This window comes from Grus americana, chromosome 1, assembly GCF_028858705.1.
Source record: "Grus americana isolate bGruAme1 chromosome 1, bGruAme1.mat, whole genome shotgun sequence".
In the NCBI taxonomy this organism is placed as follows: Eukaryota; Metazoa; Chordata; class Aves; order Gruiformes; family Gruidae; genus Grus; species Grus americana.
The window spans coordinates 218,999,908-219,022,683 of NC_072852.1; the positions used below are offsets into that span (position 1 = coordinate 218,999,908).

At 63.9% G+C, this 22,776-nt stretch overlaps 4 protein-coding genes and 1 pseudogene across 6 annotated transcripts; 2 read left to right on the top strand and 3 right to left on the bottom strand.

The window, feature by feature from the left end:
- The first annotated feature begins 34 nt into the window (after positions 1-34).
- On the top strand, positions 35-11,770 carry LOC129206168 (proteoglycan 4-like). The gene is made up of 4 exons (XM_054825002.1): positions 35-183; positions 10,032-10,095; positions 10,208-10,262; positions 10,429-11,770. Exons 2-4 carry the CDS (start codon positions 10,059-10,061, stop codon positions 11,768-11,770), a joined length of 1,434 nt encoding a protein of 477 aa, XP_054680977.1. The 5' UTR covers positions 35-183; positions 10,032-10,058.
- Positions 2,475-3,995, bottom strand: LOC129212297 (erythroblast NAD(P)(+)--arginine ADP-ribosyltransferase-like; annotated as a pseudogene).
- A 1,514-nt stretch (positions 11,771-13,284) lies between the features above and the next one.
- Positions 13,285-16,658, top strand: LOC129212266 (erythroblast NAD(P)(+)--arginine ADP-ribosyltransferase-like). 2 transcript variants are annotated; one of them, XM_054840639.1, is made up of 4 exons: positions 13,285-13,658; positions 14,965-15,829; positions 16,140-16,178; positions 16,283-16,658. In XM_054840639.1, the coding sequence occupies exons 1-4, from the start codon at positions 13,434-13,436 to the stop codon at positions 16,363-16,365; spliced, it is 1,212 nt and encodes a 403-aa protein (XP_054696614.1). In that variant the 5' UTR covers positions 13,285-13,433; the 3' UTR covers positions 16,366-16,658. The 2 variants fall into 2 exon arrangements, 1 of the variants encoding a protein (XP_054696614.1); XR_008579126.1 differs by lacking the exons at positions 16,140-16,178; positions 16,283-16,658 and having other exon boundaries at positions 13,285-14,698; positions 14,902-15,007.
- Positions 16,659-17,099: 441 nt separating this feature from the next.
- Positions 17,100-18,851, bottom strand: LOC129206222 (cuticle collagen 13-like). Its single transcript, XM_054825122.1, has 4 exons — positions 18,687-18,851; positions 17,969-18,065; positions 17,726-17,855; positions 17,100-17,559 (listed from the first exon to the last, which is right to left on the bottom strand). Exons 1-4 carry the CDS (start codon positions 18,849-18,851, stop codon positions 17,373-17,375), a joined length of 579 nt encoding a protein of 192 aa, XP_054681097.1. The 3' UTR covers positions 17,100-17,372.
- CHRNA10 (cholinergic receptor nicotinic alpha 10 subunit) lies at positions 18,686-21,513 on the bottom strand. 2 transcript variants are annotated; one of them, XM_054840613.1, is made up of 5 exons: positions 21,453-21,513; positions 21,015-21,160; positions 20,484-20,638; positions 19,551-20,083; positions 18,686-19,413 (listed from the first exon to the last, which is right to left on the bottom strand). In XM_054840613.1, the coding sequence occupies exons 1-5, from the start codon at positions 21,511-21,513 to the stop codon at positions 18,929-18,931; spliced, it is 1,380 nt and encodes a 459-aa protein (XP_054696588.1). In that variant the 3' UTR covers positions 18,686-18,928. The 2 variants fall into 2 exon arrangements, with proteins under 2 accessions (XP_054696588.1, XP_054696599.1); XM_054840624.1 differs by lacking the exon at positions 21,453-21,513 and having other exon boundaries at positions 19,551-20,062; positions 21,015-21,132.
- Positions 21,514-22,776: the final 1,263 nt, after the last annotated feature.

Sequence of the window (22,776 nt, forward strand, 5' to 3'; positions counted from 1 at the left end):
CGTCCCCAGCGCCTGGCACAATGGCCCTGGCAGCCGCAGGTCTGTGGTGTCCCCCGCCGGGAGCAAACCCCTGGGGACCCCTGGCAAGAAGCGTTACCTGTGCCCCGCGCCAGGGTCGGGGTTCTGCTCCCCAGGTCCCACGGCACCCGGCCCCTTGGCGCCCGCCCGCTGCCAGAAGGAGAGGTGAGAATCAGCTGATCTTTCTTTTTATAGCAGCCCTGGCCAGGATTGCTGGGGCCGCGATCCAGCCCTCGCCTCCCGGTTATTTTTGCCTTCCAACCCCCCGAGCACCCAGAGCAGCCGCTGCCCCCTCCTGCCCTGCAGCGTGGCTCCGGGGACAGTCAGGAACCCCCCGTGGGATAAATTGCCTTTGCTTTAAGCTGGGTGCGGGTGCCGTCCTGCCCCGCGGGGGCTCTGCCTTTTCCTGCGGCATCTGACTCCAGCTCTGGCCCTGCTGACCCGGGGCCCGGTGCTTGCACTGACCCCCCGTCGCGCTGCTGAGGACGGGGCAGGTTGTGGCACAGATGGTGTGGAGGCGAGGGGCATCCGCGGCACTTCAGCCCCTGCCCGCAGCCCCCGGGCTTTGGAGGGGCTTAGAAGGCAGGAGGCAGGGCAGGGTGCAGGCAGCAGGGCTGGGGACAGACCAGTCCCTGTCTGCTTCGGCACGAGCAGCTCTGGGCCAAGGGAGCGTCCCCGTCGCGGTGCTTACAGACACAGGGACAGGGGTGGCAAAGCCCAGGGGGGCTCGGAGCCTGCGAGGGGCTCATCCTGCAGGACCACCTGGGGAGAACCGGGGAGAGAGGAGCACAGCAGCAGCATCCTTCCCCGGGGACCCCCATGTCAGCACTGGGGGAGGCAGCCTGCAGACAGGCCCCTGGCTGAGCAGAAGTGAGACCCCAAAACCTCATCACAGCGGTGCAGGGTCCCCCCAAACCGGGCGGGTACGGCGCCCTCTCCCACCCTGAGCAGCACCGGTGCCGCCGCTCCCCCACCCCCTTCCCCTGAGCAGGGACCCCTCTCCAGGTTACAGGACCAAGACACCCCGTACCCGACACAGGCACCAATGGGCTGGCACGTGGCATTTTTTGCACGTCTGCGCCATTCGAGATCCGTATAGGAAGCTTACACCATCATCTTTGCATCCCATCCTAACGTTCAGTGCAGTGAATGGGAAGGAGCGCCAATCCGTCTTGGCCCGCTGGCCTCCATAGACTCCCTGGGCTGCTTGGCGGGGAACAGCTCCTCTTCGCTGGGCTCCTTCTACTCCCTCCCAATGTGAATGGTGGAGCTGGCAGTGCTCGCCTGCTCGGGAGCCCCCCAGGACCCCAAGGCTGTCGAGGGGCCAGTGGCACAAGCAGGGCCAGCCCTTGGCCAGGACCCCCCACTGGAGCTGCCCTGGCAGCCCCTCTGACCCTGCGTCCCGTCCGGCCTCAGGCGAGAGCGTGACGGTGTGGTGCGAGGCGGTGAGCAGCCTCCCCGAGCTCACGCTGCTCTACTGGCTGGGGAACGGCTCCCTCGTGGAGAAGCTGCACCCGGACGGGGCCGTGCGCGAGGGGACGGTGCTGTGAGTACCGGGGTGGGGGGTCCCAGGGGTGCAGTGGGGCTGCCCGGGGCTCCGGGGCTGGCAGGGAGGGGCAGCCCTGGGTGTGGGGACGTGACACCTCCACAGAGGCCTGTCTCCATGCCCCACCATGGGATCCGCATGGCCCCACGTCTGCCGGCCCCACTGTGCTAGGGGGGTCTCCCGGCGCCCCTCGCCAAGGCAGGAGCGCTGCCCGGGCCGGCCCCAGGACCTGCCCGCAGCCGGCTGTGGGACCCCAGGGTTTATTAAAGCACATCAAGGCTGCCTGGTGTCGGCCGGTGTCACCCGTGTCCTGGGGACGGGGCTGCGCGTGGGTGTTGGGGGCACCTGTGGGGTGAGGAGGGAGGGAGAGGAGGCGGCTCTGGTGTGCACAGAGGGCAGGATCCGTCCCTGACCCCCTCCCAGCCCGGCGAGGGACAGGAGAGCCACAGACAGCCCTGCCCCTGCCCCTGCCCTGGGGATGCCTGGCCCCACGGCTGCACCCTGTGCCGGAGGAGGAGGAGGAGGTGGTGATGGGCTGCAGGCAGGGGACAGACCCCAGGAGGAGACACACACACCCCTCCGGACCCCTCGAGCAGGACCCGGGCTGCGGGCATCGCTCTGCGGGATGCTCTGGATGCGGGAGAGCTGGGGATGTGAGGGGGCTGGAGAAGACCCCGGCTGCAGCCCCCCCCCCCCCCCCCGAGTTGCCCCCAGCCCAGGGAGCCGCAGGAACCCCCGGAGACACCCCAGTCCCAGAGCAAATCTTTATTCCCGTGGGAGCCAGGGAAAGGTCTCGTCCCGGCTCCGCTGGCGTCCTGGGGCTGCCGGGGTGTCCCAGGGCCGGTGGCACCATGGCAGGGCTGAGCAGTGGGGCTGTCCCCGTGCCCCCAGCCCTCCTGCTGCCCCGTCCTGTCCCGCTGGCTCCGTGAAGCTGGTGGCTCCCGTTCCCGACCCCTTTCCCTCGCCATGGTGCCGTGGCAGCGGTGGCATCTCGGCTCAGGATCCTGCGGCGGCTGCCAGGGCCGCGGCTGCCAGGAGGAACCCCCAGAGGCGGGGGGGGTCCCCCTGGACGCTCCTGCCTGGGGGTGCCAGAGAGGGGGAGTCAGGGGCAGCCGGGGGGGAGGGGGCAGGGGGCCCGGCGGGGGTCTGCCCTCCCCAGCTGCAGGGGGGGCTTTGGGCTCACCTGCGCTGAAGACGCACGCCATGGTCTTGGATCTTTTCTCTGCCAAAGAAACCAACCGTTTGCACGGCTGCTGCACGCAACGTGCCGTGCCGCTCCTCACCCCTCCCCAGCCGTGCCACGCTGTGCCATGCCAGGCTGTGCCGTGCTCTGCCGCTAAGGGCCCCTTTGCAAACCCCAGGGGAGAGCGGCTGGGAGGCGTGCAAGGATGCGCGTCCAAAGGCAAGCTGCCCCCGTCACCCTCCCCGCCATCGAGACCGCCTTTCCTGGCAGAGTTGGTGGGATGGGGCCACCCCCACTCCTGCACCCCACACCCCTGTGGCAGGGAGGGACCGTGCCCCCGGGAATTCACCTTTCACCCACTCGCAGTTGTAGGTGCTGCTTGCGCCCTGGGAGCGGAGCTGGATGAAGGCTCTGTCCCCGTTGTGGGTGATGTTGGTGACCTTGAAGATCTCAAAGGGCGGGATGAGGACCTCCTCCTCCGTGGGGAATAAGGAGAAGTTCCTGATGAGGACACCATAGCAGGTCTCCATCGAAAAGAAGGTGTCCTGACCGAAGTGCTGGGTGCTGTCGTTCCGTAGGGAGGTGGAGGTGAACTGTCCGAAGCGGATGGATTGTTGGTGCCGGGCAGTGAAGCGAACGTCTACACCTCGGTAGACGTGGTGGCATTTTTGTGGCTGGGTGTCCCGCAGGATACGCAGGGCCTCGCTCAGGAGGAAATGCAGCACCTTGAAATGGAAGGCACACAGGTATTCCTCGCGGGAGCGCCCGGCCACACGTACAGCTGCATCAAACTCACCGTACACGTTGCTATCCAGGATATATGCCATCAGGGCGACCGTATGGTCTGGCCGCAGCGCTGGCAGCTCACGGATGCGGGCCTTCCATCTCTGCCATTCAGTAGTGGCGTAGGTCCAGGCCCTGGCGTAGACTCTGTTGTTGGTGAACTCAGTTTGGTTGAGCTCCTCCAGCTCCTCCTCCATCATGCGGCTGCAGCCCTGGTACTGGTCATCGAAGAAGCTGGTGCCATGTCCAGTGCCACCTTCTCGACGGGGTCGAGGTCTTGCCAGTGCTGGGGGCTGGCAGTGTCCAGGGTCCCGGACAGCAGCACCAAGCCCAGCACCAGATGCTCCATGGCAGGCAGAGCCCCCCCAGGAGAAGCACCCAGCTGCCGCGGTGCCGTGGGCAGGGAAGCAGCCGGTTCCTCCGCAAGCGGCTGCAGAAGTGGGTGTGGTGGTTTAACCTTGGCTGGACACCAGGTGCCCACCCAGCCGCTCTATCACTCCCCTCCTCAGCAGGGCAGGGTGGGGAGAAAAATAACATGGAAAAAAACCCCCAAACTTGTGGGTCAAGATAACGGCAGTTTAATACAGCAAAAGACCACGCACGGAAGCAAAACAGAAGCAGAAGATTATTCTCTACCTCCCATCAGCAGGCGCTGTCCGGCCACTTCCCGGGAAGCAGGGCTTCATTCCATGTAGCGGTTGCTCCAGAAGACAAACGTTGTCAAAAACCCACGCATGCCCCCAGTTCCTCCCCCTATGTCTCAGCTTCTTATTGCTGATCAGCCATCATCTGGTATGGAATAGCCCTTGGGTCAGCTGTCCTGGCTGCATGCCCTCCCAAGATCTTGCCCACCCCCAAGCTACTGCTGTGGCCGGGGATGGGGAGAAATGTTGGAGAGAGAGCCTGGATGTGGCACTGCTCAGCAGTAGCCAAACCGCTGGGTGTTACCAACATCTTGCTGGCTACTGGGAATGAGTGGGAAAAGCATCCCATTGCGACTCGCCCAGAGGCTCTGTGCATCCTGGGGATAGACTACCTCAGGAGAGGGTATTTCAAGGAACCAAAAGGATACCGGTGGGCTTTTGGAAGTGTTGCCTTCAAGACGGGGGAAATTGAACCATTGTCTACTTTGCCTGGTCTCTCGGAGGACCCTTCTGTTGTGGGGTTGCTCAAGTTTGAAGAACAACAGGTACCAATAGCTACCACAGCGGTGCACTGGTGGCAATACTGCACCAACCGATACTCGCTGATTCCCATCCATAAGCTAATTCGTCAACTGGTGAGTCAGGGAGTGATCAGCAGAACCCGCTCACCCTTCAACAGTCCCATATGGCCAGTGCAGAAGTCCAATGGAGAGTGGAGGCTGACAGTAGACAATTGTGGCCTGAATGAAGTCACACCGCTGATGAGTGCTGCCGTGCCAGACATGCTGGAACTTCAATATGAACTGGAGTCAAAGGCAGCCAAGTGGTACGCCACAATTGATATAGCTAATGCATTTTTCTCGATCCCTTTGGTGGCAGAGTGCAGGCCACAGTTTGTCTTCACTTGGAGGGTTGTCCAGTACACCTGGAATTGACTGCCCCAGGGGTGGAAACACAGCCCACCATTTGCCATGGACTGACCCAGACTGCATTGGAACAGGGTGAAGCTCCAGAACATTTGCAATACATTGATGACATCATTGTATGGGGCAACACAGCAGAAGAAATCTCTGAGAAAGGGAAGAACATAGTCCAAATCCTGCTGAAAGCTGGTTTTGCCATAAAACGAAGTAAGGTCAAGGGGCCTGCACAGGAGATCCAGTTTTTAGGAATAAAATGGCAAGATGAGCGTTTTCAGATCCCAATGGATGTGATCAACAAAATAGCAGCCATGTCTCCGCTGACCAACAAAACGGAAACACAAGCTTTCATAGGCATTGTGCTGGGCTGGATGTTCAAAGGGAGGGTCCCCTCTACGCACCATGCAACTGATGCTATGTGGAGTAAGTGGGTTGCACTGATCACACAGCGGGCTCGAACAGAAAACCCCAGTCACCCAGGAATTTTGGAAGTGATCATGGACTGGCCAGAAGGCAAAGATTTCGGAATGTTGCCAGAGGAGGAGGTGACGTGCTGAAGAGGCCCCACCATATAATAAACTAACAGAGGATGAGAAACCATATGCCCTCTTCACTGATGGGTCCTGTTGCATCGTGGGAAAGCATTGGAGGCAGAATGCTGCTGTGTGGAGTCCTACATGACGAGTCACAGAAGCTGCTGAAGGAGAAGGTGAATCGAGCCAGTTTGCAGAGGTGAAAGCCATCCAGCTGGCTTTGGACATTGCTGAAAGAGAAAACTGGCCGATGCTCTACCTGTATACTGATTCATGGATGGTGGCCAATGCCCTGTGGGGGTGGTTACAGCAATGGAAGCAGAGCAACTGGCAGCGTAGAGGCAAACCCATCTGGGCTGCCGAATTATGGCAAGATATCGCTGCCCGGCTAGAGAAGCTGGTGGTGGAAGTACATCATGTAGATGCCTACGTGCCCAAGAGTTGAGCCACTGAGGAACATCAAAACAACAATCAGGTGGATCAGACTGCTAAGATTGAAATGGCTCAGGTAGATCTGGACTGGCAATGTAAGGATGAATTGTTTATAGCTCATTGGGCTCATGATACCTCAGGCCATCAAGGAAGAGATGCAACATATAGATGGGCTCGTGATCGAGGGGTGGACTTGACCCTGGATTCCATCTCACAGGTTATCCATGAATGTGAAACATGCACTGCAATCAAGCAAGCCAAGCGGGTGAAGCCTCTCTGGTATGGAGGACGATGGCTGAAATATAAATATGGGGAGGCCTGGCAGATTGACTACATCACACTCCCACAAACCCACCAAGGCCAGTACCATGTGCTTACAATGGTGGAAGCAACCACTGGATGGCTAGAAACATATCCCATGTCCCATGCCACTGTCTGGAACACTATCCTGGGCCTTGAAAAGCAAGTCCTGTGGTGACATGGCACCCCAGAAAGAAGTGAGTCAGAAAACAGGACTCATTTTCAGAACAACCTCATAGACACCTGGGCCAAAGAGCATGGCATTGAGTGGGTGTATCACATCCCCCATCATGCACCAGCCTCTGGAAAAATCCAACGATACAATGGACTGCTAAAGACTACCCTGAGACCAATGGGTGGTGGGACCCTCAATCAGTTTGAGGAGAGTGACTTTGGCCTCTTCAAAATCCTCCTTGGGAGAATCCCATGGGTTAGGGTCTAGAAGGGAAGGGGGCCCAAGAGAGCTGGTCAGTATTCAAGCACCACTTCCTCTGAGCTCAAGATCGGTGCATCCCGAAGAGCAGGAAAACAAGCAAAGGGGGAAGGAGACCTGCATGGATGAGCAAGGAGCCGCTGGAAAAACTCCAAGGGAAGAAGGAAGTTTACAGACTGTGGAAAAAGGGGCCGGCTGCTTGGGAGGAATAGAGGGATGTAGTCAGAGAATGTCGGGATGCAGCGAGGAAGGCTAAGGCCCACTTGGAATTAAATCTGGCAAGGGATGTCAAGGACAATAAGGAGGGCTTTTTCAAGTACCTCAGCAGCAAAAGGAAGACTAGGGAAAATGTGGGCCCATGCTGAATGAGGTGGGTGCCCTGGTGATGGAGGATACAGAGAAGGCGGAGTTACTGAATGGCGCCTTTGGTTTGGTCTTTACTGCTAAGGCCGTCCCTCAGGAATCCCAGACCCTGGAGGCAGGAGAGAAAGCCTGGAGAAAGGAAGATCTTCCCTTGGTCGAGGAGGATCAGGTCAGAGGACATCTAGGCAAACTCGACATCCAAAAATCGATGGGCCCTGATGGGATGCCCCCATGAGTGCTCAGGGAGCTGGCCGATGTTCTTGCTAAGCCACTCTCAGTCATCTTTGAAAGGTGATGGAGAACAGGAGAGGTGCCTGAGGACTGGAGGAAAGCCAATGTCACTCTGGTCTTCAAAAACGGCAAGGAGGAGGACTCGGGGACCTACAGGCCAGTCAGCCTCACCTCCATCCCTGGAAAGCTGATGGAACAAGTTATTCTGGGGGTTATCAATAAGCACGTGGTGGAGGAGAAGGTGGTTGTTGCGAGTGGTCAGCATGGATTCCCTAAGGGGAAATCATGCCTGACCAACCTGATAGCCTTCTATGATGGCATGACCAGCTGGGAGGATGAAGGGAGAGCAGTGGATGTTGTATACCTTGACTTCACCCATGACCTGCACGATGGGACAGCAAGTTTGCTGACCATACAGAACTGGGAGGAGTGGCCAACACTCCAGGAGGCTGCGCTGCCATCTGGACAGGCTGGAGAGTTGGGTGGGGAGGAACCCAATGAAATTCAACAAGGGCAAGTGTAGGGTCCTGCACCCAGGGAGGAATAACCCCAGCACCAGGACAGGTTGGGGGTGACCTGCTGGGAAGCAGCGCTGTGGAGAAGGACCTGGGAGTGCTGGTGGACAAGCAGCTCTCCATGACCAGCAGCGTGCCCTCGTGGCCAAGAAGGCCAATGGTGTCCTGGGGTGCATGGAGAAGAGCGTGGCCAGCAGGTCGAGGGAGGTTCTCCTGCCCCTCTGCTCTGCTCTGCTCTGCCCTGGTGAGGCCACAGCTGGAGTTCTGTGTCCAGGTCTGGGCTCCCCAGTTCCAGACAGACAGGGAACTACCGGGGAGAGTCCAGCGGAGGGCTGCGAGGATGAGGAGGGGCCTGGAGCATCTCTGGTGTGAGGAAAGGCTGAGAGAGCTGGGGCTGGTTAGCCTGGAGAAGAGAAGCCTGAGAGGGGATCTGATCAACACTTATCAATATCTAAAGGGTGGGTGTCAAGAGGAAGGGGCCAGACTCTTCTCAGTGGTGCCCAGCGACAGGACAAGGGGCAACGGGCACCAACTGGAACACAGGAAGTTCCACCTGAGCACGAGGAAAAACTTCTTCCCTCTGCGGGTGACCGAGCCCTGGGACAGGCTGCCCAGAGAGGTTGTGGAGTCTCCTTCTCTGGAGAGATTCCAAACCCGCCTGGACGCCATCCTGTGCAACCTGATCTGGGTGATCCTGCTTTGGCAGGGGGTTGGACTAGACGATCTCCAGAGGTTCCTGCCAGCCCCCACCAGTCTGGGGTTCTGTGAATTTGCATCCCATCCTAATGTTCAGTGCAGTGAATGGGATGGAGCACCAATCCACCTCGGTGATGCTCACCCGCGAGGCTGGGGAGGGGGGTACCCCAGAGTGAAGCCCCCAGCTCCACGCCATCATCCCACACAGCGGATCCCAGCAGGGCCCCGAGGCACAGCTGGCTCCAACGCCAGGAGCATCCCCAGCCCTGTCTCGCCCCCACAATGGCAGGGACAGGCTCAGCCAACCCTGGGCAGAAAGGACAGGGGCTGTGGGGTGACCCCAGGCAGTGCGGGCAGACCAGGGGGCCCCGAGGTCTCTCCGAGCTCCTTTATAGGCACCATCACCCGGGCAGGTTTTGCCGCACACTTGAGCCATCCAAAACGGGGAACGAAGCAACCATTCGGTCCCTGCACCCCTTCCTCGGGGACCTGGCAGGGAGCCCCCCAGGGGGCAAAATCCCAGGCAATGTGGACCCCCGAAACGCATCAGGAGCCCAGGGCCGTGCCTGGCCCCAGAGCCCCAGCGGCGAGCGGAGAAGCTGGGGCAGACGGGATGTGGTGTTTAAACCTCGGCTGGCCAAGGGGATGCTGTAGCCTGTCTGGCATTGCCTCCTCCTCCTCCTTCTCCTTCTCCTTCTCCTCCTCTCCACCCTTCACATTTCCCCTTCACCTTCCCTCCTCCTCCTCCTTCTCCCCCTCCTCTGAAGCCCCGCCAGGGTCCCCCATCCTGCAGACACTGGGTTTCCATCAGCTACCACCCCTGATTTCCAGGGGGACGTCCCAGCCCCTCCTGAGCCCCTCGCATCTGTCCACACCGCCCGGGAAGGGCGTGGGGTGCTGCCCGGTGTCACAAAGGCGGGGCTCTGCCTGCGCCCCGTGTCACAATGGGGGGCTCTGCCTGCCTGCTGTACTATTAAAAGAGGGGCGCGGGGGCCCCGTGGGAGCAGGCAGCAGGCGCTGTGCATCGTAGTCTGGCGTCGTCTCGGCAGACTGCAGCCTCAGCCTCTGCCACACCAGCAGTGTTGGGGGTCCCGTCACTGGGGACCCAGGAGGTCATCGGGGACCCGCACCGTGGGCCTGTGCTGGTGACCGGAGTGCCACGGCCGCACCGCAGCCGGTGCCATGGGGCGCTCCAACATCCCCACCCCGCCTGAGCTGTTGCCGCTCCTGATGCTCGTGCTGCAGCTCAGCCTGATCTCTGCCATGCTGCGGGCCAAGCGGCTCTGGGTAGGTGACCGTTGCACCGCACCACATTGCACGCACCGCGGCACGGCATGGGGTGGTGTGGGCTGGCGTGGTGCGGAGTGTCGTGGGGGACTGTGGTGTGGGGCCAGGAGCTGTTCCCATATCACCCAGCTTCTGGGGGTCTTGCAGAAGTGGTGGAAGAAGTCAAAGCGTCGGATGAGCATGGCCAGAGCCCGGCCAGAGAAGCAGAGTGGTGAGTGGCCCCGGCACCGAGCGCCCTGCAAACGGCCGACACCCCACGGCAGCCCTGACCCGGGGCTGTGCTGGGGGCTGCCGGCCGCTCACTCTGTCTCATCCCTCAGCAGCTTCTACCCTGGCAGATGGAGGAGTGGGGAAGCCTACGGTGACCCTGGAGATGTGGTGAGTGCTGGGGAGACCCCCAGATCCTGCCCCAGACCCTCGCCCCGTGCCCTGCCCCTGCCCGCATTGGGCAGCCCTGCCCGCCGGCCAAGGGGGGGTGCTGCCCGCGGGTCCCACCGGAGGGGCCGGGGTGCAGCGGGGATCTCTTCCTTCTCCTCTTCTGCAGGGACAACACAGAGGCTTCGAGCAGGAAGCGCCTGTCCCCGCGGGCCCCGCTGGCCTCCATGGACTCCCTGGGCTCCCTGTTGGGGAGCAGGTCCTCTTCCCTCAGCTCCCTCTACTCTTTCCCGGAGCCCTGGCCCGGTGTGATGGCGGAGCTGGCAGCGCTCACCCGCTCGGGGTCCCCCAAGGCTGCCGAGGGGCCGGTGGCGGAGCCAGGGCCAGCCCTTGGCCAGGATCCCCCGCTGGAGCTGCCCCCGCGGACGGAGCAAGAGCGGGTCCCTGGGGAGGGCAAGGACAGGCCGCAGAGCCCCGTGGACGTGGAGCCGCCCCCCAGCAGCCGCCCAGCCATGGCCATGGCCACGGCCACAGCCACGGCCAAGGGGCAGCTTGTCCTCCAGCTCATCCGCACTCTCCGGGACACCCAGGCAGTGGCCGAAGAGCAATGCAAGCAGCTGCAGACAGAGCTGGCCCTGTGGCAAGGGGGGGCGGGGGTAGCCTGCGGTGGGATCCCCCCTGGGGAGCCCTCCCTCCACCCCGCCAGGAAGGAGGTGCTGGTCCAGGTGGGGCTGCTGGAGACCAGAGCGTGGCCCCAGTGCCTTCAAGTGGAGCTGCCATGGGTGGACGAGGATGTGGAGGTGGACGTGGACATGGACAAGGCTGCGGATGGGGACGTGGAGAAGGACAAAGACACTGGTGCAGACAGAAGCAGCACCGTGGAGCAGGGCAGGAGGAGCCCCACAGAGCCAGGCAGAAGCAGCCCCATGGAGCAGGGCAGGATAAGCCCTAGAGAACCAGGCAGAAGCAGCCTGAGGGAGCCAGGCAGAAGCAGCCCCACAGAGCAGGGCAGGAGAAGCCCCATGGAACCAGGCAGGAGAAGCCCCACGGAACTGGGCAGGCAGAGCCCAGTGGAGCAGGGCAGGAGAAGCCTTGAGGAGCTGGGCAGGAGCAGCCCCACGGAGCTGGATAGGAGAAGCCCCACAGAGCCGGGCAGCAGCAGCCCCACGGAGCCAGGCAGAAGCAGCCCCATGGAGCTGGGCAGGAGGAGCCCCATGGAAGTGAAGAGGCACGGCCCCATGGGCCTAGAGAGCAGCAACCCCATGGGGCCAGGCAGGAGCACCCTGGCAGAGCGTGGTGCCCAGCAGCAGGTCCCCCCGGGCCGGGAGTGTGGCCGGGCAGCCCCGGGGCCGTGCTGGGCAGGACGGTGCCTGCGGGAGGGCTGCGCCTGGCTCTGGCGCTGCCTCAAGGCCTGGTGGAGACGCCGCTGCCGGCCCCTCCACATCCGCTTCTGCAAGCCCCCGTGGTGGCAGCGCTGGTCCCAGAAGAGCAACAGGTTCCCCTGCTACTGAGCTGCCGGGGGCACCTGGGGCCAGGAACCCCCCTGGGGCACCCCCCCCCCATCTCCAATGTTACGAAAATAAATATTTTCTCTATCCCTAATGCTGTGGTTCAACGGCCCATGCCATGGCTGGGGGGGCAACCCCCTCAGTGCCCGACCCCGGCGGGGACGGGCTGGCACCAGGCACCACTGGCACCCACAAAACCGGGGCTGGGGGTGGCTGGTGCCCCAGCGGGTGTGCTGGCGTCTGGGGCCCTGGGTGGGCTGGAGAAACGGAGCCTCATCAAGTTCAACAAGGGCAAAGTGCGGCCCCTGGGGAGGAACAGGGCCAGGCACCAGCACAGGCCGGGACACGCGGCTGGAAAGCGGCTTGGCAGAGAAGGTCCTGGGGGTCCTGGGGGGGGGCCACGGGCCCCTGGGGCCAGGCAGGGGTCCTGACCGAAGGCGAGGGATGAGCGACTTGCTCCTTTTGACAGATGTGGTGCCTGACGGTCTGCCACTGGAACCAAGTGACGCGGGGGCTGAGGGGAGGCCTCACAGCCTCTGTACCCAACACCTTCCTTCTCCACTGCTCCCCTCCCCCAGTCAACGGCACAACAAGCCTTGTCAAGGGCCAGTCGGCACACAATACTTGACTGAGTTCCACCTCGCCAACAGTATAAATCTGGCTTTCAGAACCCTCCATTCTGAGGACGAGAACGGGTCGACGGGCCTGGACCTCTCCCCTGCCGCCCCAAGCAGGGACGCCTCTTTGGTAAGACTTGCGCCTCTGACTGTGTCAGGTGTTCCCCCGGGAAAGTACCGTTAACAAAAGCGCTGAACTATTATCTCCAGCTGGATTTTTGCACCAAGTGTATTTATCGGTGACAATTCTGAACTTGTTTTATCTGCCGCCCCAATAAACGACCTGTCTTTTCGACTTTGCGACAGTGTCTCAGTGAAGGTCCTTGAGAGGGCTCCGACAGGCAAACGTGGACTTTGCTAAGTGGCTACATGCATAACGCTTTAGACATAAACTGTTGAGCAAGTCTGGGACTTTGGACCTAGCCACACCTCGTCTCCTGAGAAGGAGTTGAGAAAGCAAGGGGGTCCTTCCTGAACCTGGGGACTCAACGGGAGGGCCCCCCTCAGCCACGCGTCAGACTCGTACTCTTCACGCGACAGTAAAATTGCCATCATGGACAGGATTGCTGTGGATAAACTGCTGCGAAAATACGTGTGCGCACCATCCCGAGTGGGAATAGAATGGGGCCAAAAATTTTGCAAAGATGAGGACAACGTGGTAGAGCGGATAGACCAGTGTAGAAGCGAGCAAAAGATTAAAAAAGGTAAAGGCAAAGGAATTTTTTGTGCAGTGTTGGGGCTTGTTTATCTTGTGCGCAAAGGAAAGCCAAAAGTCTCCTTCCCCTAAATGAACTGCAGATGTAGAGAATGGGGAAGGTATAGCCCGAGGATGGCCCGTCTCGGTAAAGCCGCGTGATCGAGTGGTAACCACCTACTCACGATGTCGTTTATAATTTAACAAAGACCGTCCAAGTAATGCACCTCCGCTGCATGTCCGGGACAAGAAAACACTGTGGCACACCTGGCAGATCGACTACTTTGGCCCACTGTGACCCTCAGGGGGTAAAAAATACATACTGGTGGGAGTGGAGGTCATTTCAGGAGCTCCCATGGCTGGAGCCGTCACGGCTGCCACTGGGAAAAATACAGTCCTTAGTCTGAAGGAGTGGTTTAGTACACTTCCCCTTCTTGAGGGGATTCAAAGCGATAACTGGTCGCACGTTTCAGCATTTTTCAGCTGCAGTGGTACAAGACTGGTCAAAGGAAGAAGGGATCCGGTGGGTATTCCATACTCGGGGAGCAGGGTCCTGCCAGCCAGCGGTGCCTACACAGCTGTATGTATGCCGGTCTGTCTGTACCGCTCGCTCTGTGCATCTCTAGAGCTCTATGTCTGTCTCTATAGCTCATGCCCCAGGGGGGCCGGGACCCCTCAGCCCTGCAGCCGGGGCAGCCCCAGTGGGGGCGGGGGTCCCGCTGTCGGGCTCCTCTTCCCTGGCGCTGGTGGAGCTCCCACCCTGCAGCTCCGCGGGGAACGGGGGGTGCTCAGGACGAGCCACCCTCATGGGGCACCCGCGGCCACCGCTGGTGCTGGGGGAGGACCCACGTGGGCGGGGGGTGCAGCAGGGTGCCTCGTCTCTCCTCCTGTGCAGGGGGAGCAGGGAGGGGTGGAGCAGGGAGCACCTGTCCTGGTGGGCCCCGCTGGCCTCCATCGACTCCCTGGCCCAGCGGTGGGAAGTGGCGGGGGGCAGAGGGGGCTCCTGCTGTGGGACCTGCCCAGGGAGCCGTACCACCCCACCCGGCAGGATGGAGGTGCTGGTCCAGCTGGAGCTGCCGGGGGTGGACACGGATGCGGCCGTGGCTGCAGATGTGGACAAGGACACAGGTCTTGGCAGGAGCAGCCCCATGGAGCTGGGCAGGATCAGGACCCTGGGGGGGGGCTTCAGAGGAGGGGAGAGGGGAGGGGGAGAAGGAGAAGGAAAACAAGAATGGGAAGGGGAAGAGAAAGGGGAACGGGGAGACAGTGCGATGGCCGGCAGGCTGCAGCATCCCCTCACCTAGCCAGGGTCAGCTGTGCCCACCCCAGACCACCCTGGTCAGCAGGGGAATTTATCCCACGGGGGGGTTCCTGACCGTCCCCCGCAGCCGCGCTGCAGGGCAGGAGGGGGCAGCAGCTGCTCTGGGCGCTCGGGGCGTGGGAAGGTAAAAATAACGGGGAGATGGGGGCTGGATCGGGGCCCCAGCAATCCTGGCCAGGGCTGCTATAAAAAGAAAGATCAGCCGATTCTCACCTCTCCTTCTGGCAGCGGGCGGGCGCCAAGGGGCCGGGTGCCGTGGGACCTGGGGAGCAGAACCCCGACCCCTGTGCCGCGGGGGGGTCCCCAGGGGTTTGCTCCCGGCGGGGGACGCTGCAGACCTGCGGCTGCCAGGGCCATGGTGCCAGGCGCCGGGGACACCCGCCCGTTGGCAGGGTTTCATGCAAGTCTGGGCCGGTGCCAGGAGGTATGCCGAGCGGGGTGCCCCTGGCTGGGGATGCAACTGGGGGTGCTTTCCCCCAGCCTGCCCCGCTTCTCTCCGCAGCCCCCTCACAGGCCCTGCCGCCCTCCCCGAGCTGACCCTGCTCTCACTCCCCCACTTCCCCAGCCGCTTGCGGAGGAACCGGCTGCTTCCCTGCCCACGGCACTGCGGCAGCTGGGTGCTTCTCCTGGGGGGTCTCTGCCTGCCATGGAGCATCTGGTGCTGGGCTTGGTGCTGCTGTCCGGGACCCTGGACACTGCCAGACCCCAGCACTGCCCAGACCTCAACCCTGTCAAGAAGGTGGCACTGGACATGGCCCCCAGCTCCTTCGATGACCAGTACCAGGGCTGCAGCCGCATGATGGAGAAGGAGCTGCAGGAGCTCAACCGCACCGAGTTCACCGACAAGGACTATGCCAAGGCCTGGAAGGAAGCTGCTGCTAAGTGGCAGAGCAAGCAGCACCACATCTCCCAGGTGCCAGCGCTGCGGCCAGAGCATGTGGTCGCCCTGCTGGCATACACCTGGGAATGCAACCTGTACCGGGAGTTCAACGCAGCCGTGCGTGTGGCCGGGCGCTCCCGTGAGGAATACCAGAAAAGCTTCAACTTCAAGGTGCTGCATTTCCTCCTGAGCGAGGCCCTGCGTATCCTGCGGGACACCCAGCCCCAAAAATGCCACCACGTCTACCGGGGTGTCCAGGGTACCCGCTTCACCGCCCAGCAGCACCAAACCATCCGCTTTGGCCAGTTCACCTCCGCCTCCCTACGGGAAGACAAAGCCTTGAATTTCGGCAAGGACACCTTCTTCTCGGTGGAGACCTGCTATGGTGTCCTCATCAGGAACTTCTCCTTATTCCCCACGGAGGAGGAGGTCCTCATCCCGCCCTTTGAGATCTTCAATGTCACCAAAATCACCCACAATGGGAACAGAGCCTTCATCCAGCTCCGCTCCCAGGGCGCAAGCAGCACCTACAACTGCGAGTGGGTGAAAGGTGAATTCCCGGGGGCACGGTCCCTCCCTGCCACAGGGGTGTGGGGTGCAGGAGTGGGGGTGGCCCCATCCCACCAACTCTGCCAGGAAAGGCGGTCTCGATGGCGGGGAGGGCGACGGGGGCAGCTTGCCTTTGGACGCGCATCCTTGCACGCCTCCCAGCCGCTCTCCCCTGGGGTTTGCAAAGGGGCCCTTAGCGGCAGAGCACGGCACAGCCTGGCATGGCACAGCGTGGCACGGCTGGGGAGGGGTGAGGAGCGGCACGGCACGTTGCGTGCAGCAGCCGTGCAAACAGTTGGTTTCTTTGGCAGAGAAGAGATGCAAGACCATGGCGTGCGTCTTCAGCGCAGGTGAGCCCAGAGCCCCCCCTGCAGCTGGGGAGGGCAGACCCCCGCCGGGCCCCCTGCCCCCTCCCCCCCGGCTGCCCCTGACTCCCCCTCTCTGGCACCCCCAGGCAGGAGCGTCCAGGGGGACCCCCCCCGCCTCTGGGGGTTCCTCCTGGCAGCCGCGGCCCTGGCAGCCGCCGCGGGATCCTGAGCCGAGATGCCACCGCTGCCACGGCACCATGGCGAGGGAAAGGGGTCGGGAACGGGAGCCACCAGCTTCACGGAGCCAGCGGGACAGGACGGGGCAGCAGGAGGGCTGGGGGCACGGGGACAGCCCCGCTGCTCAGCCCTGCCATGGTGCCACCGGCCCTGGGACACCCCGGCAGCCCCAGGACGCCAGCGGAGCCGGGACGAGACCTTTCCCTGGCTCCCACGGGAATAAAGATTTGCTCTGGGACTGGGGTGTCTCCGGGGGTTCCTGCGGCTCCCTGGGCTGGGGGCAGCTCGGGGGGGGGGGGGGGGGGGCTGCAGCCGGGGTCTTCTCCAGCCCCCTCACATCCCCAGCTCTCCCGCATCCAGAGCATCCCGCAGAGCGATGCCCGCAGCCCGGGTCCTGCTCGAGGGGTCCGGAGGGGTGTGTGTGTCTCCTCCTGGGGTCTGTCCCCTGCCTGCAGCCCATCACCACCTCCTCCTTCTCCTCCTCCTCCTCCTCCTCCTCCGGCACAGGGTGCAGCCGTGGGGCCAGGCATCCCCAGGGCAGGGGCAGGGGCAGGGCTGTCTGTGGCTCTCCAGTCCCTCGCCGGGCTGGGAGGGGGTCAGGGACGGATCCTGCCCTCTGTGCACACCAGAGCCCCCTCCTCTCCCTCCCTCCTCACCCCACAGGTGCCCCCAGCACCCACGCGCAGCCCCGTCCCCAGGACACGGGTGACACCAGCCGACACCAGGCAGCCTTGATGTGCTTTAATAAACCCTGGGGTCCCACAGCCGGCTGCGGGCAGGTCCTGGGGCCGGCCCGGGCAGCGCTCCTGCCTTGGTGAGGGGCGCCGGGAGACCCCCCTAGCACAGTGGGGCCGGCAGACGTGGGGCCATGCGGATCCCACGGCGGGGCCCGGAGACAGGCCTCTGTGGAGGTGTCACATCTCCATGCAGTGGAGCAGGGTCGTGGGAGCGGGGACCCGGACTGCAGGATGCTCACCCGTCTCGATTTGCTCCCCGGTCTCAGCCCAGCCCCCCGCTCTCCACAGGGGCCCGTGCCGGTGCCGGGTGCAGCCACCGCACCTCCCTGGTGTTGACACCGAGAGGGCTGAGCACCACGCAGGTGAAGTTGGTGTGCAGGTGCTGGATGCCGAAGCAGTCGATGTGCAGGTCACGGCGCAGGGCCACCCGTGAGCCCCGCGGCTCCTCTCTGCGGACCCAGCAGGGACCCGTCAGCCCCCGCTCCCAGCTCCATGACACCCTCCCCAGGATGGGGGGCACCGGGTCCTGCCCCGACCAGGGCTGCCCCTCCCTGCCAGCCCCAGAGCCCCGGGCAGCCCCGCTGCACCCCTGGGACCCCCCACCCCGGTACTCACAGCACCGTCCCCTCGTGCACGGCCCCGTCCGGGTGCAGCTTCTCCACGAAGGAGCCGTTCCCCAGCCAGTAGAGCAGCGTGAGCTCGGGGAGGCTGCTCACCGCCTCGCACCACACCGTCACGCTCTCGCCTGAGGCCGGATGGGGCGCAGGGTCAGAGGGGCTGCCAGGGCCCCGCTGCCCCCCGGGCCAGGCTGACCCTGACCAGAGGCGCAGTCCCTACCAAAGGGGGAACGTGCCCCACCTCCCCAGCACCCGGAACGGTCCCCACAGGCACCGGGCTGGTTCTCACTCCCGGGCCCCCCCAGCCCCGACTGTTGCCCCTCCCGGTCCCGGCGGCGCTTTATGGGCGGCGGGCGGGAGCTCCGTGACTCACCGGGAGCCGCCCCCGGCCCCGCCCCCGCCCCGGCCCCTCCGTGTCTGTGGGCTCCGCGTCCCCACGTCCCGCCCTTCCCCGAGCCCCCCGGGACGTGCCCGCTGCCCCCAGGGACGGCACCCCGTGTCTCCCTGCGCCCCCCGCGCTACGTGCCACGTCCCGGCGTCCCCCCGGGCTGCGCCCCACAGCTCGGTGAGACCACGTCCCTCCCTCCTTTGCCCCACGCCCCCCCCCGCCCCGTGTCCCCCTGTGTCCCCTGGCTGTCGGGGCGGCAGACGATGCCGTCTGTCTATCCATCCATCTATCCATCCACATCCACGCAGGGAAAGGCTCTGCCCAGCCCTCCCGCCTCTGCACGGTTCCAGATGAGGCTGCAAGGACCGGGCACAGCCCCACGGAGGGAAGGGTCCCACACCGCTTTGCTGCCCGCTCCGTGCACACCCCCAGCCCACGCCCGCTGGTGCCGGTGACGCAGCGAAGCGCCGGGACCCCCCCCCCCCCAATCCCCAGGCAGGAGAGGCAGGACGCACGCTCCAGGGTTTATTTCCAGGGGCGCAGAGTGCAATGGGGGGATGTGGGCACACACGCTGGCGCAGCTGCCTGGGGGGCCGGGACCCCTCAGCCCTGCAGCCGGGGCAGCCCCAGTGGGGGCGGGGGTCCCGCTGTCGGGCTCCTCTTCCCTGGCGCTGGTGGAGCTCCCACCCTGCAGCTCTGCGGGGAACGGGGGGTGCTCAGGACGAGCCACCCTCATGGGGCACCCGTGGGCACCGCTGGTGCTGGGGGGGTTGTGGGCAGTGGGTGAATGGGGGCGGTGGGTCCACGGGGCCGTCAGGCAGCTTTGGCCAGGACCAGCATGCTCATGAGGAAGACCATGAGGAAGAAGACCCACATGAAGAAGCGGTCCATCACCTTAGCCACCTTCTTCCACTCGCTGGTCCGGTGCTGGGCAGCTCGGTGGCGCCGGAAGCAGCCGGCGATGTAGCCGACATTCCTCAGCAGGCCGTCGTGGTGGCACAGGCAGTGGTCCTGGGGGCAGCCCCCTTCCTTAGCGCCCACCTCCCCTTCCTCAGGGCTCTTCCCTGGCACGCCGGCATCCCCCCTGCCTGCCCGCCCGTCTGGTGCCCGCTGGGGGCTCTTGCAGCTCTCGCCCACCTCATAGACGCAGCAGAGCCGGGCCATGTGGTGGAGGATGAGCCGCCTGGCCCAGGGGGGCACAGGCCGGGCCCCCGGGCCGCAGTGGTGGACGTTCATGATGAAGATGGTCAGCGCGGTGGAGGCCGTGATCATGGTCATGGTGGCGATGTAGTACTTCCCTGTGCGGGCAACGGGCAGTAACTCTGTGGCAGAGGGGGCAGAGACCCACACCCCCCTCCCTACACTGAAGCCACCCATGGGTGCTGCCCATCACACTGGCACAGACGCCCCGGTCCCGGGCGCCATCAAGGCTCACCGATGAGTGGGACGCTCTCCGAGGGCGGCATGCTCTCTGCCACCAGCAGCTGGAAGACGGTGAGGGCCAGCAGCACCGTCACCCCCAGCGAGACCTTCTCCCCCGAGTCGGCCGGCAGGTAGAAGCCGAGGGGCGCCAGGAAGGAGACCATGATGCAGGGCAGGAGCAGGTTGAAGATGTAGAAGGAGGCGCGGCGGCGGAGGAGCAGGGTGTAGGTGACGTCGGGGTAGGGCTCGGAGCAGCAGCCATAGGTGATGACGTTCCTTGTGGCCGGCATGCCCAGCACCTCCCACTCCACGTTCTCCACAAAATCCGTCAGGTCCCCCGTGTCCAGCCGGTTGTGGAGGTCGATCTGGTTCCCGTTATAGGTCCAGGAGCCAAAGGTGAGTCGGCACCTCTGCCCGTCAAAGGGGAAGTAGGAGACGTCCACCTTACAGGAGCTCTTGGTGATGGCGGGCGAGTCCCACACGATGTGCCCGTCGGAACGCAGCACCACGTTGGTCTCCATCGAGCTGCCGAAGCGGTCGTCGGCGCTGGGGGAGGGACGGCTGTGGGGCCGGGATGGCCCCGAGCCCCGCATGGGGCAAGGGTCTGCGGGGCCAGGGCCGAGCGTTTCCCCCAACACCGTGTCCCCTCCCCGCATCACCCCGCTCCCCGAAGAGGGAGCTTGGTGCCCCAGCCGCCCCCGCGGTGGCACATGCCAGCCGGCAGGTCGGTGCCAGGCACATCTCGCTGCTGCCAGCCCCCCCTGTACCCCCTGGACCCCACTTGTCACCCAGTTGGGGTGACCATCTCCCTGTGTCACCCCCACCAGGACCCCCCACTTGTGCAGCAGTGCAGCCCGAATTTGCCAATACGCCGTGCAGCCCCCCCCAGCCCCAGCCTGATCCCCCCCAGCTCCGGGAGCAGTGGGGGGGTCTGAGCACAACCCACTTGTTGTAGAGGATGATGTCTGGCCGCCAGACGTAGCTGCTGGGGATGCGGATGCTGTCGATGCCATCGTAGGCGTCCTTGTCCCAGGTGAGGTGGGCGTCGAGCCAGGCCTGGCGGACCCACAGGTAGGAGGTGAGGACCTGGTTCCTCTCGTCCTGCCGAGGGCAGAGGGTGGGCATGGGTCATGGGCCTGGTGGCCTCTCCAAGGGTCCTGAGGGCTGAGCTGCCTTCGAGGGGGCTGTGCTGGTTTGGGGGGATTGGAGAGATCTGAGCTGGTCCGAGCTCATTTTGGGAGGTGGCTGAGCTGGTGTTGAGGGGTCTGAGCTGTGCTGGTTTTGGGCAGTCTGAGCTGTCTTGAAGTCATCTGAGCTGACCTGGAGAAACCTGGGCTGGTTTTGAGGGGTGAGCATCAGCTCTGGGACCCACTGGGGGAGCCTGGCTAAGCAGTGGCCAGGAGCGTGACAGGGACGCTCTCATTTGGCTGGGCTTGGGCTGCCGGTGCCGGTGCCGCTGCCATGTCTGGTCACTCACCATGTCGATGATCTGGGAGAGGGTGACCTGGAGGGTGACGTTGAGCGCCCGGTCTGTGTCTTTCACGGGACGCAGGGCGCTGGAGTAGTTGGCAAAGAGGTCGTGGAGCAGCTTGTAGGCGAACCTGCCCTGCGCCCCCCGGCAGCCTGCGGGGACCCAGACGGGGCTGGAGGGGCTGTGGCCATGAGCGCCAGGGTTGCAGCCGGACCCCTCCCGAGGGACGCCCAGGACCTGGCCGTGGGGACCCAGTGGCAGCAGAGCAGGGTAGGGGAGCACACCGGGACCCCCATCCCTCCTCCCCACCAGCCCGAGCCCCCCATCCCACCGACCCTGTCCCCCCAGCTGGAGATGTTGCTGCTTGCAGTGGCTGGGGGACCATCTCCCGCACCCAGGGCTGGGTGGGGGTCAGCGCCCCTCGCCACCCCCTCCGCCACTTACCTGGGGCCAGGAGGCAGCTGGCGAGGCAGAGGGTGAGCAGCGGGCGAGCTCCAGGCTTCATCCCGCCGCACTCCTGCCCCGCGCAGGTCCCAGGGGACACGGAGGGGGCCGTGCTGCCTGTGAGTACCAGGGTGACGTCAGGCCGGGACAGGGCGGGGGGGGCGCAGCCTCTCCAGGAACCGACAGTCCCGGTGCAGCGAGCCCTTGGCGGGGGGTAACGGAGAGTGACACCGACACCCGAGCGGCCCGGGCTGGGACCTGGCAGGGAGCTGGGATGGGGTTTGGGTGTAGCCGAGCCCCTTTGGGCCAGGTCAGGGTGCTGAGCCACTGCCAGCAGCGACACGCTGCCTGTTGGCTGCCCACTGGGTGCCCACCAGCTGCCCAAGCCCAGGGAAGGCTTTGCCCACTGGCACCCTGAACCGTCACTCCTACGAGACCCTCCTGGCCATGCCGGTGGGCAGCCCCTTCTCCGCCTGCTCCAGGCAGCTTGCGGCCAGGACCACGGTGACAAGGACCGAGCAGTGGGCTGGAGCAGGCAAGGACGAGGTCGCTCCTCGCCATGTTCTGGAGCTTCTGCCTGTCCGGAGCTGCCAGCAGCTTTGGTCCCAGCCGGCAGCTTCGTGCACTGGAAACCACCGTCTTGAGGTGCCTGCGGCCCAGGGGGCTGCAGGGAGGGGGGTGGTGCTCCACACAGTCCTGGCCCAGAACAAGGTGGAAACAGAAACCCCGGGGCTGAAAGGGAGACGTCGGGCACTGATGCCCACCGAGGCCATGGCAGCGGGCGGTGGGCAGAGCTGAGGGCGGATGCTGCAGACCCTGGTGTGGAGAGACGGCCGTGCACAGCGAGGGAGATCCCCTTCTCTGGTCTCGGTAAAAGAAGAGCAAGAAAAGGGAAGAGAACAAAACCCCGGGAGGTTAAGGGGAGGCAAAGCAGCAAGTGACAGGGAGGTCCCTGCCATGGGGGTGCTGGAGCATCTGCCCAGCTCCAGCCATGAGGGAGGCCACCGACTCCCACTCCCCCGGCACCTCCCTGGCACCTTTCCCGTGCCGATCCCCAGCAGCAGATGCCAAGCAGGGCACTGATCGGTTTTAAGGCTGAAGGTTTTGTTTCCAGGCAGTGAATTATTCATCTTCAGCCCGGCGTCCCGGCCGCACTGCTCCTCCGCCCCGGGCTGGGTTTGCAGAGACGCAATTACAATAATGGAAGGAGGCGAAGCCGGAGTGACCTGGCTCCCCCGCGGCACGGCACAGCTGGTGTCGCATTTAACGTGTGGCAATGCCAGCACCGCAGCACAGCCGCCCTGCACGGGCAAGGAGACACAAA